Below are 19,352 nucleotides of genomic sequence, written 5' to 3'. Positions count from 1 at the left end.
AAACTGGTAATTACGCAGAGATCTCAGCTCAGAAAAACATGGTGGACGAGCAACAGCTCCAACAGGTGACAGTTTGCAAACATAGAGGTCAAAGACTTGTGATTTAGACCATAAATATATATATACAAACAGCAGACTAGGTATTAAACAATTGGATTAATCGTGATTAATTGATTATTGAAATAATCGTCAACTAATATAGTATTTGATTCATCGTTAAATGGAGTATAGAGACTCTAAAACATAACTTTAGCTGATAGAGTGACACACAAAATTGATAAAAAAATATATATTTTGTATTTACGATAAAAAAAATTATTTCTTCTGTCAATATCTTTTATCTGAAACTCCACCAAACCTTCATGTGTCCATATACGTTTAATTTACTGATTCTGGTTAAGCTGCTGTATGTTTACTGTAGCCCAGTTTATTTTGAATTAACACTAGTTCACTCACTTGTAGAGATGCAGCAATCGAATATTTGGATCAGATGTCGGCTCTGATATTGACTAATTAGCTGGATCAGATATTGGTGATTTGATATAGGATGTCGGAGATCCAATCTAGTTCATTTTACATGGAGCTGTTATTTCCTACTTTTTGATGCCTAATAAATGACATAAACTACATTTATACTTGTGTTATTTTCTTGCCTTTACAAAATGTTTATTTCAAGGCTTAAGCCTTCACCCAAATGCTTCATTCATTCTGCAGTTCTGCAGAATCGGATTGTTATGGCATATCAGCCACTATGCTCAGCCCAGGTATCAGTATTGGATTGGATCCAGAAAAAAACTGGATCGGTGCATCTCCACTCACTTGTAAATTCATACGTTCACTTTCTTTATTTTTTTTTTTTAAGTACCACATACACAACTTTTGGAAAGTATGACATGTAATAGTGTAAATAACTGTGCAGATAGTTGCTTGGTTGGGTCATGGTAAACAAAGAACATACAGAAGCCATCTCCATCTTTTGTTGTCCGACTTTAGTTTGGTTAAGGAATTAACCTAACACGAACGAAAGCCTCTGCAGTTGAAACATAAAGTATCCAGGGTTATAAAAAGTGCAAATCAATCCATGTGGTGGTCTGCCCATTGTTTTAGCCAGAAGAATGTCAAACTACAGGCTCTGTTCAATAAATAATTAATGCACAGGAAATCAGTCAAGCATGTAAGCACATACACTTGCCTTTGAGAAAAATAAATACAGAGTATGTGTGGTCTCTTCTTTGTCATACTAAGCATAACTGCTGCAGATCCGAAATTTAAATATGTGGGCACGTAATTACTTGTACATGCACACAATCTGTACGTTAACACACCACCATCACAGACTTCGGGATTCCTTTAGCTTTGACACTCTTTTCCCTTCCTCTGTAACTATCTCTAATAGTAGACCTTTTTTCTCAAATATCACACAGGTTGTGTGGAGGAAAAAAAAGCAATGCCTTTTTTTTCCTTGAGAGAGAACAGACTGCTATGGTAATTCTTTTGAAGCAGAACAATTGGAAAGTTTGAGGCGTTCCTTTAGAGATTTGCCGCAAACGGTGAATAATTCTGCATAAATGGAAAAGAGAGAACAGAAATGCATCCACGAGGGAGGGGGAGACAATGAGAAAGCAGGGATGGAAAAATGATGGAAGGAGGAGGGGAGTGAAGGGTGAATGGATGTGATCAAACAGAACGCAGCAAGCAAGTTTTGTGTGAACTTGCTGTTGCTGTATGTGTGCGCCAGTGATATGAAGAAGAAGGCACATTTTAGAAGCAAGGTGACTCGGTGGAGAGAAGAGGAGATGGTATGGGGAAAAAATGGTTGTTTACCTAGATGTTGTAGTTTAAGGCCACTGACTGGAACCTCTACATTATTCAGCAACAGAACCCGTGGGAAGCTAGACAGCACTAAAACACTGATTTATACCTCCCTCCATGTCTGCATCCCTTTGTTATTATTTTTTTTCTCTGTTCTGCTTTTCCTTATCTCTCCCTGGGTTTTTGCTTCACTATCTGTGCTGTGAAACAAATATTGAATCATGTTTTGTTGCTCTCATGTGTGTTTTAATTTGTCATTGTGTCTATAGGGTTGCAAGCTGATAGAAACAGCTGACCAGGATCTAACAGACTACACCAAATGTCTTGCCATAATGCTGGAAGAGATACAGACACGGCAGTTGCAGGTAAAATACATTCTTGTATTACTGAGAAATGTTTTTCATTCTTTCAAGTTTCCTTTCAAGCTTTCAAATGGCAATATATATATATATATATATATATATATATATATATATATATATATATATATATATATATATATATATATATATTTTTTTTTTTTTTTTTATTGCTCAAATGTTTGTTTATTAAACTTGACCATATCTAAATCCACGTCTTAAACCATGTCTTCCTTTTTTTTTTGCAAAATCTGTTCAAAATAATAGTCGTGTTTTTAACAAGTAAGTAAACCTTAGTGCATTGGGAACACATGCTATTGCAAACACAGAACATATAGAAAACTATCTTAATAATATCTAAAATGATATAACCCAAAACGTAAACATGTATTATATAAATAAAAAAAAAATGCCCCAGTTAACTCATCTACGAATAATATAAGGATTGATGATATCACTTCTGTTTCTGAGAACTGCTACACATCTGAGTCATATAAAATTATCCAACTTCTGTACTAAAACCCCCAATTTCTCCATGTGTCTTAGTTTTTCCTCAGATTTGTTATTTTTTCGTGTCGGCACACAAGTTATCTGTTGTACTCTGGTCTGAGGATTGGGCTGTGCATTTAATTATAACGTCAAAAGTGCAACTAAATAGTTCCCTACCTATTCATTGTGTTTTGGGTTGTTTTCATGTAAACGGCTAACTTAATTACATGTCATTTTTTACGTAAGACAGCATCGGTTCTTGATGCCTTCATGTCTATCTATGATCCTTGGTCATCGTTAAGTAGAACAGACACAACAGTATTATAGCAGGGAATGAAAAAATCTTTAACTATGATATTTTTTAGAGAGGAATTCACCATAACAGGTATAATGCATTTGCTGTCATTGTTCAAAGATAAGGTTCACCTGTTTTTACACAGAATAAATGACCTTACTTTCTATTACTTCACTACACTTTAAAGGAATAGTACACCCAAAACATGATTAGCCTTCATTTTCTACTCACCCCCATGCTGAACAAAACTCTGGAGTACTTTTTTGATATCTCAAATGCATCTGGAGATCTGGGAGGCTTCTTGCTGTCTGCTGACATTCAAATAATGGAGGTCTATGGCGCCCGAGACAGAAAGGTCCATAAAAGTCCACAAAAACGTGTCAATATTCCTCCATACTGCTCGTCCAATGTAATCCAAGTGTCCTGAGTGGGTAGCATCCAGAATTTACTCGAAACGAAGTCATTTAGAACGTTTTAGAGCCTAAACAGTAGTGTATAGGATTTCCTAATAGCGCCCCCATGCGCGCTCACGATTCTACGGATGCCGGCAGACCAAACCAGCACATTCAGCTCGGCAAAGAACTCATGCTCTTCCTCAACACTGAAGTCCTCAGACATTTTTCTTTCGTTGTTTCTTTCTTTGCACAGGTAAACAGCACATTTCTTCTTCTACGCTTGCATTATCGGCAGAGCAGACGCTGAATGCGCACTTTCTTCCGGTTTGGTCTGCCGGCTTCCGTAGAATCGTGAGCGCGCATGGGGGCGCTATTAGGAAATCCTATACACTACTGTTTAGGCTCTAAAACGTTCTAAATGACTTCGTTTCAAGTAAATTCTGGATGCTACCCACTCAGGACACTTGGATTACATTGGACGAGCAGTATGGAGGAATATTGACACGTTTTTGTGGACTTTTATGGACCTTTCTGTCTCGGTCACCATAGACCTCCATTATTTGAATGTCAGCAGACAGCAAGAAGCCTCCCAGATCTCCAGATGCATTTGAGATATCAAAAAAGTACTCCAGAGTTTTGTTCAGCATGGGGGTGAGTAGAAAATGAAGGCTAATCATGTTTTGGGTGTACTATTCCTTTAAGGTTTTTAGTTGTTTCAACAAGGTGGAAATTGTTCTGTTATTCTAAAACAATCTAACGTTTAGCCATTAGGGGCTATGTACCTGTAACGTTCAGGTTTAGCCTCCCTAATAGTATCTGGCCGCACTGCACTGTGACAACATGAAGTAGTTTCCCTCCATTTTTGGAGTCTTGACAGCAGACTACTTTGGACCAGAAGATTGAGGGGTTATGGAGTTACTTGTAATGACAAAGAATCATTCACCCATCTGAATCCTACACCAGAGATCCAAAAATTAGTCTGAAAGAGTGTCACGTCAATGTTTTTTTTTTTGGCTAAGAAAAACTTTTAGCTTAGTTAACTGCTGTGTTCACGGGGGGCTCAGACTGCCACAATGACTCTTTTAGTGACAAGTTCAACCCTTTTAAGTTACCAAGCCGAGTTATTGAGAAGAGCAGTCCGCCTAGATCATTGATATGTGGCAAGTGTTTTATACTGACTTGAAAAATAATTAGCAGAATAATACCTATTTAAAATCTAGCTAATACTTGGCAAAAAGTTGTTGCTTTAATATTAAATGAAAATGTTTAACTGGCTAAAATATTTCCTTACAAAAGGACATTTCCTAAGTGAATTTTTTCAGTACATATTTCTGACTTTGTTTTGCTAGTTTTGTACAATTTGGAGTGCGCCCTTGAAATATCCCCTTTTTTTGTACAGATTGTTCACTTTTAGTGCATTTTACATCACGAAAAAAGAAAATTAGGATACTTTTATTCAAATGTAAGATGCATGAAGTAAAGGGGAGACGGTAAGATATCAAGAATCCCTCTTGAGTCTAAGAGGGGAAGTCCTGTGACCCATTTTTTTAACTCAAAGGAATTAATAAGATGTTTGCCTCTTTGCAGAGCAGCATGTCTCACATCAAAAGTATCTGCTTTGTTACTCTCAAAGAGACTAGTGGAAGTGATAAAGTGACATAGTCAAGAACCTGACTAAATTAGAGCATTGAAGACAAGATAAATTACAGCTGTGAAAATTGGTTTCTAAAACAATGTCACCAACTACAGAAAATAAGACCTTAAAATATCAAACTCTCCTTTCCTGGGACATCTAACCCACAGTGGCCCAAAATAAAAGAAGAAAACAGCAATCTTTACATAAAAAACTGTAAGTTTTTGTCCAAATTGCCTGATCAGTATTTTAATCCAATCCAACATAATTGAAGAGCCCGTTTTTTTTCTCCCTTTTCATGATCAAGTTTAGTTCTTATAAAAGGGGGAAAGCATATTGGTAACCTGTAATGCAGAGGTTAACTTCAGCATTATTAGTATAATGTGGTTTGCTTTGATAATTTAATACATTGCTTTTAATATTTTTTTATCTTGTTTGTCACTGTTCCCACCAACCAGTATGCTGTAATACAGAAAAATATAGGGAGGCTTTATTATTGATAATGTAAGTAAAGGACCCCTCTCTTGATGGATGCACTGAAGAAAAATCATACCACACACTGGCAAACCTATGTGTGTTCTGCATTGAATTGGACTGAATCTTTTTCCTTCTGCACCAGTTCAGTAGATTTTTTTTATTACTTTCCTCAAATTAAGCAGTTTACAGATCTTTTTCAGACAGCAGACATTTTTTATATCAGGGCTGTAGAAAATGTGTGTCTGTGAAATTCTTACTTTAAAAAGTTTAAGAATGCATCTAATTTTTTTATTATTCTGACATTAGGAAAAGAGAAATGTTGGACAATTCTAGCCTGTTTTACTTATAAATACAGGCTGACAGAGTTCAAACACTCGCCCTGATGTCTGCGCCTCTTCATAAAAATTTAGACTTACTTGCTAAAAGTTTTCATGCTGACACAGCAAGAAGATAGCCGTTTTGCAAGACCAACATCATTATTAGAAGAAACCTTTTAGTGTTTTAATGTTGTAGGATCTTCTGACTCTAGACTCTCACTGCAATCTTCATATTCAAATTAAGAATCTTTGTGCAATATCTGTTTCATACATCTTTAATATGTGCTCATATTTTTGAGTCTTGGATCTCTTAATATCAAACAGGTCAATTTGAGTAGTAGGAATATTTATTTCCTTCCAGCTCATCTTCCACTTAGTTAAATTCCATTAAAAATGTTTATGTCACATGTTGTTAGCATTTTTTTCATATTTTATCATGGATCCTAGTTTAAAACAAGAAAGTTAGCTGTCCTCTCTTTCTGAACACCCAGAATTGATGCTTTCAACAGGTACTTAAGAAGAGATGTTCAGAGGTCAGTAGTGTTGTACTATGTTTATTAATGGCAAATCCCTGCTGAGATATGTGTTTGGGTGTAATGTTAAAAAAACTCCATCCAGGGGATAACTACCAAAGCCTGCCTATCTTTTCCTGGAGACATAATAATAACATTCAGCTCATAAACCTGCAAATAAGATTCAAAGAGATAGTCGGTTGTTTTAAAATACTTTTTTTAAATAATCATTACAGCCTTATTTGTACAGTATTGAACTAATAATCAAGTAGTGATAAGGTTTTTTACAAGGATGGTATATTCATGAGTTCTGCTTTGTGTTTTGCTTCTTTCAAATCTTGCTCCCTTCATTCCCGTTCATTATATATCTTTTTCCTTTCTCTTGTATCAGTGTAAGCAGCATGTTGAGTGTTGCCCCAATCACTGCAGAGTGTGCCAATCACTTCACATTTCAAAGCTAATGAAAGACCATGGAACAGGGACTTTGATGCACACAAACATGCACTTCCTCTTTCGTACACACATGTAACCATGCTTTAGGTTTTTAGATTGTTCCTGTCACAGTTTGCGTGAATCTTTTAAGATTTTCTTTTCTTAGCTTGACTAATATTTAATTTAATATTTAAGCTTTTGTAATGGGGCTGGAAGTTTTATTAGTCAGCCTGTTTGCAAAAGATAGGAGCCTTTCAAAATGCTTTTTGATTTATTTATTTTTTCTTTTACCATTTGCTGCTGAGGGCTCTTATTTGTCACAGATTTTTCCTGCTTACCCATTATTGCTCATACTTGAACCATGGCTCTCTCTTTAGTAATCAGAATAGGACTAGAAAAGCTAAACTTTTCTAAGAACTTAATAGAATGCATTTTCATATTCCCTTTCTGTTCACCTTGGCAAATTTCAATCCACTTAGCGTTTTTTTTTTAAGAGAATGAAATATTTCAGTGAAATAATAGGATTTTAAAATCCCCAGGAATCGTGTCAAAGGATTATAGTGGATTTAGGTGCTTTTTTTCAGAATGTGTCTACCTTGGCTTCAGGTTCTTATCTCGTGAATACTGTGCATGTGTTAAGGAAATTGCTGTTTTTGTGTCTGTGCTTATAGTAAGACAGCACCCCATGTTTTAATTTTCATCTCTGCAATGATATGTTCATCATTTTCAGGTTTCTGTGTAGGTCTTACAGGTTTCTCTCTGCAGGCTTCAGCTACTTCAACTAAGCAATATAGCTGGTTCTAAACAGCCTGCTTACTGAAATTTTCTTTACTCTCTCATGCTTTTTTCCCCTCCCTTATAGTTCTTTTCTTTTAGTAAAACATTTAAAAAGCAATAACCCAAAGGTCATGCTCTTAGGTAGTATTTAATGTGTTGCAGCCACCCAAAAAAAAGCATTAATGTAAAGTGAACATTAAGATGACTATTTCTTAAAGGTTAAGGTGCAATTTTTCACTGTACTTTTCCAAAATTATATACGCATCAGATGCTGTGTTTTTAGGTTTTCTCTATCACTGTATGTTTTTATCAGCTGTATTGGATGTTTATTGAAATTTGATAAAAATTTAACAAAAAAAACTCTATTTGCTAATGTTTTGCTGCCTTTTTTCTGGACTTTTTTATATGCTGTAAGCTGTTCAGGACGAAGCTAGGATAGCATGTTTTCTAAATGAAAATTTTTCCCACTCGTGTCTTCCTCTACCCATGATGATTTTTTTTCAGAATGTTCTTTCAGAAAAGGCATTTCATGTACTTTGCTTAGAATACGTGGTTATTTGAGCTACTGCTTTTGTTTTCAAGCTAGTGTCTTCATTCTCCTTAAAATATTATCAAGGCATTTTGCCCACAAATCTATTATCCAAAGGACATTCTCTCTTCTTTTTCACAATTCTCTTTAAATCCAAGTTATGGTTATGTATGAGAATGCCAGCATATCAGCAGTTTGTTTCCTAAACCACCATGTTCAAAGTCACTGAAATCTCTATGTTACCCGATTCTTAAGTGGAGTTTTAACTTAATAAAATTCACTTCCACATTAGATTTAATGACTTACAGCGAAGTGATTCACTATCTGTGTGAAAACGAATGAGGAAGGAGCCTGTTTTCAATATATTATGCAGCTCTTGTCTCAATATTTGCTATGAATGTATAATTTAGGTTTCAGGTTGCAAAGAAATTATATTGTTTTAAGATTAGAAAGCTTCCTCCTACAGTAACACATTAGTTTTGAGTTAACCACTCGACTACCAGCCTGTTTTGACGCTTGTCTAACAAAAGTTTGTCTGACCTGAGCGCATGCATAAAACAAGTGCTAGTAGTTACCTTGTACTCTGTAAAATCAGGCAGAGCCACTATAAGCATGGCTGTTATTTACCATCCTCAACCTGTTATATGTTCACCAGACACTGAGTCAGTTTATTGCTAATATCAGATGGACACCTGGGGGTCATCTACTACTCCTTTGTTTATGAGCCTGCCTTTGTGATGCTGTATTGTATTACTACATCAAAAAGGTCTTGTCCCTCCCTTTAACCTCATAGCCATTTTGCCGACCTTCTGCAATGGATTAGATACAGTATGTAACACTGGTGCAATATGATTTGACTTGGTTTGAGAACCTGATTTGGAGCTGAAATTAAAGATAATGTAAAATGTGTGAAACGCACACATACTCTAATAGAGGCTGTTTCAATCTGATCAGGGGTGATGATTACATAAAAAAAAAAATAGTATATACTATGCTTGATTTTTTTGTGGTTTAAAAAGTTAATGTTTGGAAATTCTGGCTTATGTGTTTGGGGGAAGTTCTGTGTGAAATTTTAATACAATTTGCTCCCTGTTATTTTGTGATCTTTATCAAACCCCAGTGAAGAATTTGACGACATGATTAGCATTTTCTTAAACCCTTCTATCTCTGTCAGTGTATCTCCCTCACAGAAGGGAGTTTGTTTACCGAACCTAGTTTACAGTTAAGGCGATGTTTCATCATGCGGGGGTGTCAGCCAGATGTTGATATAATCTCAATCTCAGCACTCCGTTTTGTTTCAACTCCATTTCCGAAGGGAGGAAGTAACTTGTAAAACATTTTGTCTGATATTTTATTCTAACTTCAACTTTATCTGAGCTACTTTTTATTGGAGAAAAAGTGGAAATATTCTATGTAAAAACAGAAATGTTGAAGAACACTGCATGCTTGCTGAAAGCAAGAGAACATGTTGATATAACGCATGACAAATTTCACTGAGACAATCCTGACGCTTTTAAAAAAGGAACAAAGGAACCCTTTCTTACATCATATATATCATGTAAGAAATAAATTAAACCAAAGCAATATTTACCTTTATTTCCATAGGTTTATATCAACCAGGATATCAAAGTCGTCACTGCTTATTACATGCTGTGCAATTTAAACTTACTGACATCTTCAATACCAAATTCTCTTTACCATTGAAATGGATGAGGTCATCATTCCCGAGATCTAACATGTTTCCAAGCCCTGGAGAAAAAAAGACTGTGAACGTCTAGGAGTTTGGTTAAGGATATAAAAAGATCAAGCGCAGACTGTCTGCTGGAAAAATAAGTCTCAGAGAGCCTTTAACTTTCATCTCACAGTCTGTAGGTATCGCTTGCAGGTTTCCTTGTCAAAGTGCGTGTTTCATGACCAGAATGCACAACTTTATTCCAAATGAAATGTATACTAGTGAATAGTATTTCCTTAAAAAAAGAAGTAAGAGACTATAAATAATTGTTTTCTCTTTCTATCTTTTCACAGGTAGACACCATAGTGACACTAGGTGGTCTAGCAGGGAGATTTGACCAGACCATGGCATCTGTTGAAACCCTCTTCCATGCTCTGTCCATGACACATCTGCCTGTTTTGATCATACAGGAAACAAGCTTGGCATATTTACTCAAACCTGTGAGTAAATTGTGTTTGCCAAATTCCAGCAGTAATGTTCTTTGCCAAAAGATCCACATATGCTGTGGGAGTGTTGGCCTGGTGGTTAGAGCAGTGTGCTTGTGCTGTGAGAAGGTTGCAAGTACCTGTTTCGATCCCCACAGCCTGCACTCTGGGTCTCTGAGCAAGACCCTTATCCCCTCACTGCTCCCCAGGTGCTGCACAGTGGCAGCCCACTGCTCCCCAAGGGGATGGGTTAAATGCAGAGGTGAAGTTCTCTGGTGTGAGATTAATAATAAAGTTAAATTATATTAAACATTCCTCCCTCTATTAACCCCAAAACCCAGCTTTACCATTATACTAACAAGCCATCATAAAATAATTGTTTACTAGTGTCAAAATGGTCCAAAACTTTTAAAGGTTGCGGTTTCAAACATCTTACCACTTGTGTGTTAAAGTTCCCTTTTCATTGAAATGCCAAAGGAGATGTAGGAGTTACCAAAGGTTTCTCTAAAATAGGGCTTTGCAACAAGAGTTACATGTAAATACCTTGCCAATATGAAAATATGTCCAATACAGTGATCTATAATTTTGTTGAACTTTAATCAAGAATCAAATTGCCTCCTGGGGGATGAGGCAAAGGAGAGGATTTACCCTCTAAACTTCCCAAGGCAAGGCTGAGTCATGTTGGCGATAAGGCTGACCTTTTATTAAAGGTTGCTTTTAAATAGGGTTAAAGTTACAAATTAGATACATCCTTTTTTTCCCCCTGGTCCTTCTTTCAAATAGGTACATTTAAAATGTTAATTATTGATTTTGATGGATATAAAAAGTTCACAGCCTGATCCTTTTTTTTAAACAAATTGTAAAGCCCTGCTATAGAGTAAAGGAGGGAGCACAAAATAAAAAAGTGTTGTTGTTTTTTTTCGGGGGGGTTGTCCTAAATGCTGCGTAGGGGTCTTCTCTGCAGACAACCAAACTCAACTATTTGCAGTAGAATATGTACCTCATTAATATATATATATATATATATATATATATATATATATATATATATATATATATATATATATTTTTTTTTTTTTTTTTACTTTTAACAGCACTTTATTTACACAATTCAAACATATAAACAATTGACGTAAAACAAGTGTCAGTTAAAAATCACTATTAAAGTAAAACAAGTGTCAGTTAAAAATCATTAAATGAGGAGCTTGTTAAAATGCAGTTCTCCATCATCTGACACAGTACATAAAATGTTTTTGAAACCCCACAACTGAATAAAATCCTCCATGTTCTGTGTGTAATATATTTTATTGAATGTGTATATCCAGATCAGCCCTTCTATTCCTTCTATATTTGACACCAATAGGTATCTCTTGGCCCCTCCTACATGGTGCACTTGAAAATTACTAATTCACAAACTGTTTATTTTAGGTTTTTGCCGAAGTCTGTGTGCCAGATTGAAATAATAATGAATGAAAAATATATGTCTAAAGAAATGTGCATTAAAGCGGTATTTATTTAGTGTTACTGTAGTAGATAAAAAAAAATTTATTTTTGCTGTTGGAATGGAACACAATTACATTAGATTTTATATTATTTGTTTTATATTTTAGGGGAAAATGGAGACTCTTAATACCAGCTCACACCTGTTTGCAGAACACGTAAAGCAATGAAGCTAATTTCCCAACAAAAGCGTTGAATATATCTAATGACAGCCTCCAAAGAAGTGAACTTTTCTGATTGACATATATTCCTTAGAAGATTGAAATAATCACTGCATACATAGGCAGGCCCACAATCTAGTTTCTTCACAATAGGCTTAACGCTGTGTCTTAACAACTTTCCAATCATCCATCTCCCAGGTGTTCTCCCGATTTTCTATTCTCCCTCAAAAAATGTTTTTCCTTGCGCTGCTTCGTCGTTGATTAGAGTGTTGAAGACTTTGTTTTTTGTTTTTTTTCGTTGTCAAGTAATCACTTCAAGAACCTCAACACACAAGCATGCACTCACTTTCTCTAAACACATTTCTTTACTCTTGTCTTGTCCCAATTTGCTGTTGTGAATAAGAGCTGGAGAATCTCCTGATGCTCCCCAAATTGTTCATTTTTTCTATGCCAGCCACTTTCTCATGCTCCTCTGATGATTAAGTTTACAAGTGGATTTAACATCTGCCTCTTAGAACACGCACTGAACCCACAGCCACCCAACCTTTTCTGCTGCCTTGTTTCATCCTGAAATCCTCGGGACAAACAACTAACTGTGACGCCTCCTGATGACAAAAGCGAATCCCTCTCGCCCCGATCTTCCGCCATACTTCCTGTCATTATTCCAAAGGCGTGTTGTCATTTGCAGTTTCATACCTCGACACCTCCAATTAATCTTACTTCAGTGAGGGTAAATTAAGCTCGTTTGTCAACGCAGTTCCAATTCGCCAGCAGCTGATGAACGCACATGCCCGTACATGAAGGTGAGCTTAACCTTCGAAAAAAGGCCCACTTCTGTTTGTTTAAATTACATATGTATTCTACGTGCTTACAACTTTTGCCTAATAATTTCACAACCCATGCAATGACATGTGTCTCTAAACTGCTTTTCTCGGGAAATGATACTCAGTCGGTAGCACAAAGATTATGTACTATGGATTAAAACACAAAAAACTCTATAAACTTTAAGCCCTCAATAAAAAGGTGAAATCTCTTTTATCTTCCATGCATTATTCAATGAATTCAATGTTCCTTCATCTTGATTAAATCTCTGAATCTGTGAACCATAAACAAGCTCTGATTTAATCAAGGTTGCACCTGTTTGTCATATTTATTTTGTTTCCCAAATAAGGTCTCTTTGTATAATTATGGCACCTCTAGGAAATATGCAGAAGTCATGCATTTTCTTCTGCAGTCTCAAAGCACTGCAAAATTATCATATCTTCTATTAAATTATGGGTAGAGACACTTTCTTTCAGTGTCTCTGCAGAACTGGAGGATGTTTTAATCAGTCTAAGTCTTGTGTAAGTGCTAAATTTACCTAATTTGAGTCTCATAAATAAATAACATAGGGACAGAAGGTGCGTGGAGCTCGATTCGCTTTTCTCTTGTGATGTGCTTTATTGAGTCTCCGTTAACCAGAGTGAAATTTACTCAGAGTTGTAAGCCAGCCTCTGTAGATACTCTGGGGGCCCAGTTCTGCTTGTGGTGGGACACAGGATGTGCAATGATGCATCTGTCCAATCTATTCTGTAAATCATCCCAGCACATTGACTCTAGCTCTAAACTGCAAAATTTGTTTACTTTCTGCTCTTTGAAGGACTGAAACTTGTCAGTGAAGCAGCCGATGTAAAAGATGAAATGCGATAGCTGAGTATTGTTTAATCTTCCAATCCCGTGCCGGGGTAAGCAGAGCACAGATTTAGTATTTGACTATGAAATTTTTTTGAATAAAGAACTGAGTCAGAATGACATGTTTTGTAAAGAACTGAATAATTTAGTGCAGTCAATTCAAGACACAGAGGAAAATTGTCAATTTGTTTTTTAAATGAACGTTTAAGAGACTTTAAAAAGGACTCAAAACCACTCTGTCATGAAATATTTCTTATAAGATGTTTCTTATCCCACTAGAACAGACCTGCAAACAGGTGCAATGTGTCAGACTATCTACAAGGTAATTTTGCACCATGTTCGTCTTTCATATACCCCTTTGTTAAATGTAACTCTAACACAATTTGAAAATTTTATTCATTTTAAAAATAGTCGTTTGATTTACAAAGCTCTGAATGGATTAGCCCCACCTCCACTTTCTGGCAAACGTATTTGCACCAGAGCCTCCTCCAGAGGAAACCTAGAGATCCACCACAGAAGAACAACCTTTGGACAAACTGTTCTATCAGTCAGAGGGTCACTTCTGGAACAGCCTCCCATCAGGGAATGTCCAACTACTGCACATTTAAAAAGCACCTTAAACTGTTTCTTAAAAGATCCCAGTCATGCACTCACTAATTTTATTGTTGTAATGTCATTGTCTGAACGTGTGTCTATGTGTTTTGACGGATATTGTATTATGTGATCTTGTGTTGTTTTGTCTTCCTGCCTCAGGACAACAGATGTAAATTAGCAACTATGCTATTATCTGCCTCATTTACAATCTGTACAGAAGTATAAGATTGTTCATTAATGTGCTGTGTCCTGATTAAATAAATAAATAAAACACAACAAAAAAGGGTGGTGCAGAAACTTTGACCTTAGTTTAGAATGAAAGAATTACAATATCATCCCAATGTATCCATCGAAGCATATTTTCCTGAGCTTTGTATCTGGTGCCTATCTCCAGCAGTCAACGGGCGAGAAGCGGGTTGGGGTACACTCTGGACAGGTCACCAGTCTATCGCAGGGCAACACGGGGACAAACAGGACAAACAACCATTCACGCACACACTCACACCTAAGGAAAATTTAGAGAAGAACATGCAAACTCCATACAGAAAGATGGGAATCGTACCTGAAACCTTCTTGCAGTGATACCCCCTGCGTCACTATATATATATATATATATATATATATATATATATATATATATATATATATATATATATATATATTATTGCATTTTGTTTACTATCATCTGTCCAAATCTGTTGATTTTATTTTGAAATTTGAAGTAATTTTAATTTATCCTTTTATATAAATGGGAACATTCCTATATAGTATTTTCTAACATAAAGTTGTCTTTATTTCATTATGTTTATTTTATGCATTGGGGACATTTTTTCGTCTTTTATATTAATAAGGTATATTCTTTCTCAACATATTTCTTAGTTGTTGTTTTTTTCTGTTTCCTGCCTTCTATTTTGACACAAACACAAAGAGCCTGTGTTTATGTATAGAAAACAACCATAGATTTTATTCCGCACTAAAAAATCTTCATAGTTTAGATGTTTCCCATTATTTCTTCCCCTTGGCTCTGTGGTGCAAGCAAGCAAAGCTGTGAAAACTCTTTTTAAAACATACATTTTAAGCTGTTTATTGTGTTTCCCCCGGATGTGTTCATCTGTGGCACTTTTGGAGTTTCAGATGACTGATGTTGCTATAAGCACTTTGTTTAAAGATGCTACAGCAGAAGCATTTTATTGTCAGAAACGGCACACTGCAAAAGTTTCCATTCCTCTTAAACCTTTCCTCATTTTACAATCCCAAACTGCAATGTATTTTATTGAAATTTCATCTGACAGACCAACTCAAGTGTATAACTGGAAAGTTAAATTTGAATGTATTTTTTTATGTTTAACAGCTAAATTTATGAAAAATGTTGATCGTTTTATGGCTTCCAGTATTAAACTGCTTTGCTGACATTGTTGAATATTGTCAGAAGGTCATAAGTTACAATAAATCGCTATCCTAACTCTGCCATAATATCTCTTTTATCACCTAAACTAATAAACTGATTTCTCCTCTCAGTTTATTGCATTCACAGCAGTGAGACTCCATCTAGCAGGCAGTATTATGGTTGTTCATGATAATATCAAAATTATCATATATTTGTTATATATAGTTCATTTGTATTCAAGCCCACATGCTAAATATTTAGTAGGATCAATCTTTGCTTCAATTAGAGTTGTATTTGCAGCTGTACATCATATCTACTATACAAGCATCCATTGTTTTGCTGGCTGAATGTTTGGGGCTGTTAACCTGGGTAGCATGTTTTCTGCCACTGTTACCCTGTTTGTTAACGTTCTTTCACTACAACAGGCTTTCTTGTCCCAGCTTTATAAAATGCTTCCATAGTTCGATATCCTCACTCATTATTTTGCAGGTAATTCAAATAGTTTGTTTAAGTCCTGCCCTGTGCCTCCTACATGGCTTGAGACAAACTAGAAGCTAGAATTATTGAATTGTATGAGGCTTTCTTCTTACTCTTCTTTCATTAAGATTTGTGGATTGCACTATCCATAGTTATCCTGTCAACATGTATGGATTATTTTGCAAAGCACTATATGTCCTATGCGTCCTTCAGCCGCATAGCTTTAAATGATCAAACTTTGTCACATTGTGTAGCTATGTACTTCTGAATGTGAGAAGCTTTCTTTCAGCTTTTCTAAATAGAAATATGCGGCTTTATTATATCCAGCTTCTGCACAGCTAAATAATTATCCTGCCCTAAAAGTTGGACTCTTGCCTCAGCCTATATTGTGTGATTCTTAATATTTTGTTTCCCAAACCTAGTTTCTAAGGAAAAAATATAGCCTTACAAATGTTGTGAATGCTTCTGCATAAAGCATTTTATTTATAATAATATCACAGCCCCTCAAAAATAGATCTCCCTTTATTAGTCTGACACTTAAAACCGCCAAGTAGTCCTCAGATAATTATGAGACTGTTTTAAGTTACACTAATATGTTATTTTACACCATAATGTACACAATTTGTTTACTTACTGTTCAGTATCAGATAAAAGCTGCTTGCAAGTGTAGTTAAATCTGTGTTTGGAAATGCTTTATGACTCAGCAGCAGACTGTAATTCAATATGTCAAGGTCAGTTTATATTTTGGGAGGTAAAACAAGGTCTACAGTTTTGACAAGAGTAATCATTTATTTTAATGACCCTTGGAGACTGGGTGTGGAAGCTGAGTCAGGGATAAAAGAACAGAAAGTTAAACGAGTCCTGCTCCACATTTTCATTGCATTCATAGGTACAGTATTACATACATGCTATTTGACAAGGTGCTATGAAATGTGTCTGCAGGGCAACCACAGATTGGGGGTGAACACCGGCCTGGAGGGAGAGTGGTGTAGCCTAATTCCAGTAGGTGGACCCTGCCAAACACTCACCACAGGACTCAAATGGAACCTGAGTAAGTCCCTTCCTACACGGAAAAAAAGATACTTTGGATAAACTTTAAAAAGTTGCTCTAATTTGTTACATTTAAATTACTTTTTCTCAAATTAAATGATGGCTGAAACAATACTTCTGGATTTTCTACCTTCAGACCAAAAAAGAAACTGCAAATATTTTTTACCATTATATGTGTGTATAAACTTGGAGTAAATTAGTGACAAAAATGTGAAATTGCATTTATTTCTTTGATCCAACTATATTTATTGACCACAGACACAGGATTTATTATTCAAGATAACTTTAGTACCTTTCGTTTTTAAAATTGTAAAAATCATTAGTTGCATCCTGTTATTGTTTTTTAAGGCTGAGCTTACACTGTTCGAGTCGTGCGAGAATTTTTTGGATCAGGCCAAGTTTCAGCCTCATCATGCGCCTTGCGTCGTGTAATATACATGGAGTAACAAGGAACAATTAGCTTCCCAGGACCATCTCCCGATTAGGAATCGTAAGGTCGGGAGAAAATCAAACATTTTTGTAATTCAGTCAGCAGTCATAAGGTGTTCATGGACAAATCCTGCTGTTAAGGCAGAGCTACGAGCATCTACGTGTCGATTTACAAGAACCTCACGCACGGCGCATTGGCAAACAAGGGAGTTCTTCTTCATCCAGATTGACGAGTCCAGTGAGTCCGACGTGTGGTTTTTGGACGTGGTGTGAGAGCATTTAGATCTTATCAGAGCCTTGGGCCGTACAGTGTTAAGAACAAAACATTATGAGCTGTGAACTTTTAAACCCTGCGATTTCCTCATACAGTTGAGCTATTGCTGATTGAAAACGATTGAAAATATCGTAAAATGTATGCCCGGCCTAACAAGTTAAAGAACCTGAAATACCTCAGAGTTCTTAATATTGTCTCTATACGATATCTGAGACATTTAAATCAATGACTGCCCATCATAAATATTTCTATTCTGAAACTGAGTAGACATCAGTTGTGACTTTGCTCATGGTATTGCTGTGCTTGCCACAACTATTTTGAATTAGTCAGGTAATGAGGTCATATTCACATGAGTTACAGCATAAAAAGATAAAACCCTATAGAGACACTTTTACTTTTGACTGGAATTAGGTATTTATTTGGAAACTAATTGTTTCAGTTTGTGTTTCCATGAAAAGGTAAAGTGGAATTATTGTTTACAAACCACAAATACATTTTTTTAAGTGGGAACAACATAAAATTTTAAAGGTATAGTGGAGGATGTTTTTTTTCCAGGTGGCTCATCAAAATAACTGGTATTCCTAATTGTCAAGCCTTCTGGTGATATGTTTACGTAAGGCCGTCCTTCGCGCTCATCCCCATTTTCTCTTACCAGTGGTGAGTCGGACATTGCGGAAACAGCAAGTTTCACACAGAGCGTGCACAAGGACAAATGGGCTCATGCATGCTCTTGCACGCATTTAATAAATGTTCCCCTCTAGGGAGCGGGTACAGGGTTGTGCATGTGCATGTTTAGAATGCGGGTCTTTGCAAAAATCCTCCACTATACCTTTAAGTTGACCAAATGTCATGGACATTTCCGTTCTTTCAGTTGTATTTAAAACATTATTCTCCTGCTTCATTTACTTCAGCACTTGCAGCCTCCACATACATACAGTAAGCTGCTGTAGAATTATAGGATAAACTCAAGGGTTTTATTTATAGTGAAGGAAGATAATATTTAGATTCTTCCAGAGGCTTAAAGGTTTTAATGCTTTTTTCACAAAGTAAATATGAGATCCAGGGCTGATTTCTGAAGACATTTCTACAAGCAAAGGAGAAGCAAAAACTTACAGATGCTTAATTAGCTTTAGTCAAATAACTCTGCAATTTGAATAGGTATAAATAATATAATACACAACATGCCTGAAATAACTTTTTGTCTTGTTGACAATTGTGTGAAAATATACTGGAAGCTCATCTGAGAACCCCTGTGGCTTTACTCCACTCCAACCCACATGGCCAGCTGTGCTCTTAATGAGTTGGCACAGGCCGAACTGCCACCCATTCAAGGGAACCTGGACCTTCTGTCGTTGGGGTTGCATAATGTGTCTGCTTCTTGGTAGGTGTCCACCGCCAGTGCCTGTATGTGCACATGTACATTTTTAGGAGTCTGTACGCTTGAGAGAGCACATGTCTACATGTTGCTGGACACGTCTGAATAATCATACTTGGTTGCACTTCCAGCGTTGTTTATAAGAATCTTGTTTGTGTGCGTGTGTGTTGTTCTTTTTTTTTTTTTTTTTTTTTTCCTTCAGCTACAATATGTTGTACAGTGAACTTATTTGGTATTTGGCACACCTGCG

The 19,352-nt window shown here is 36.1% G+C and overlaps 1 protein-coding gene across 2 annotated transcripts in view; it reads left to right on the top strand.

The window, feature by feature from the left end:
• The window catches only part of tpk1 (thiamin pyrophosphokinase 1), a 108,675-nt gene that overhangs the window by 58,547 nt on the left and 30,776 nt on the right, over positions 1 to 19,352 (top strand). For both annotated transcript variants that reach the window (XM_038286761.1, XM_038286760.1), the window contains 3 exons: positions 2,082 to 2,177; positions 10,053 to 10,199; positions 16,917 to 17,025. In XM_038286761.1, coding sequence (XP_038142689.1) covers positions 2,082 to 2,177; positions 10,053 to 10,199; positions 16,917 to 17,025 — 352 coding nt within the window. The remainder of the gene's footprint in view (positions 1 to 2,081; positions 2,178 to 10,052; positions 10,200 to 16,916; positions 17,026 to 19,352) is intronic.

Source organism: Cyprinodon tularosa, unplaced genomic scaffold (assembly GCF_016077235.1).
Source record: "Cyprinodon tularosa strain WSP-4 unplaced genomic scaffold, ASM1607723v1 ctg23, whole genome shotgun sequence".
Classification (NCBI taxonomy): Eukaryota; Metazoa; Chordata; class Actinopteri; order Cyprinodontiformes; family Cyprinodontidae; genus Cyprinodon; species Cyprinodon tularosa.
This window is presented reverse-complemented; position numbering and strand designations above follow the sequence as displayed.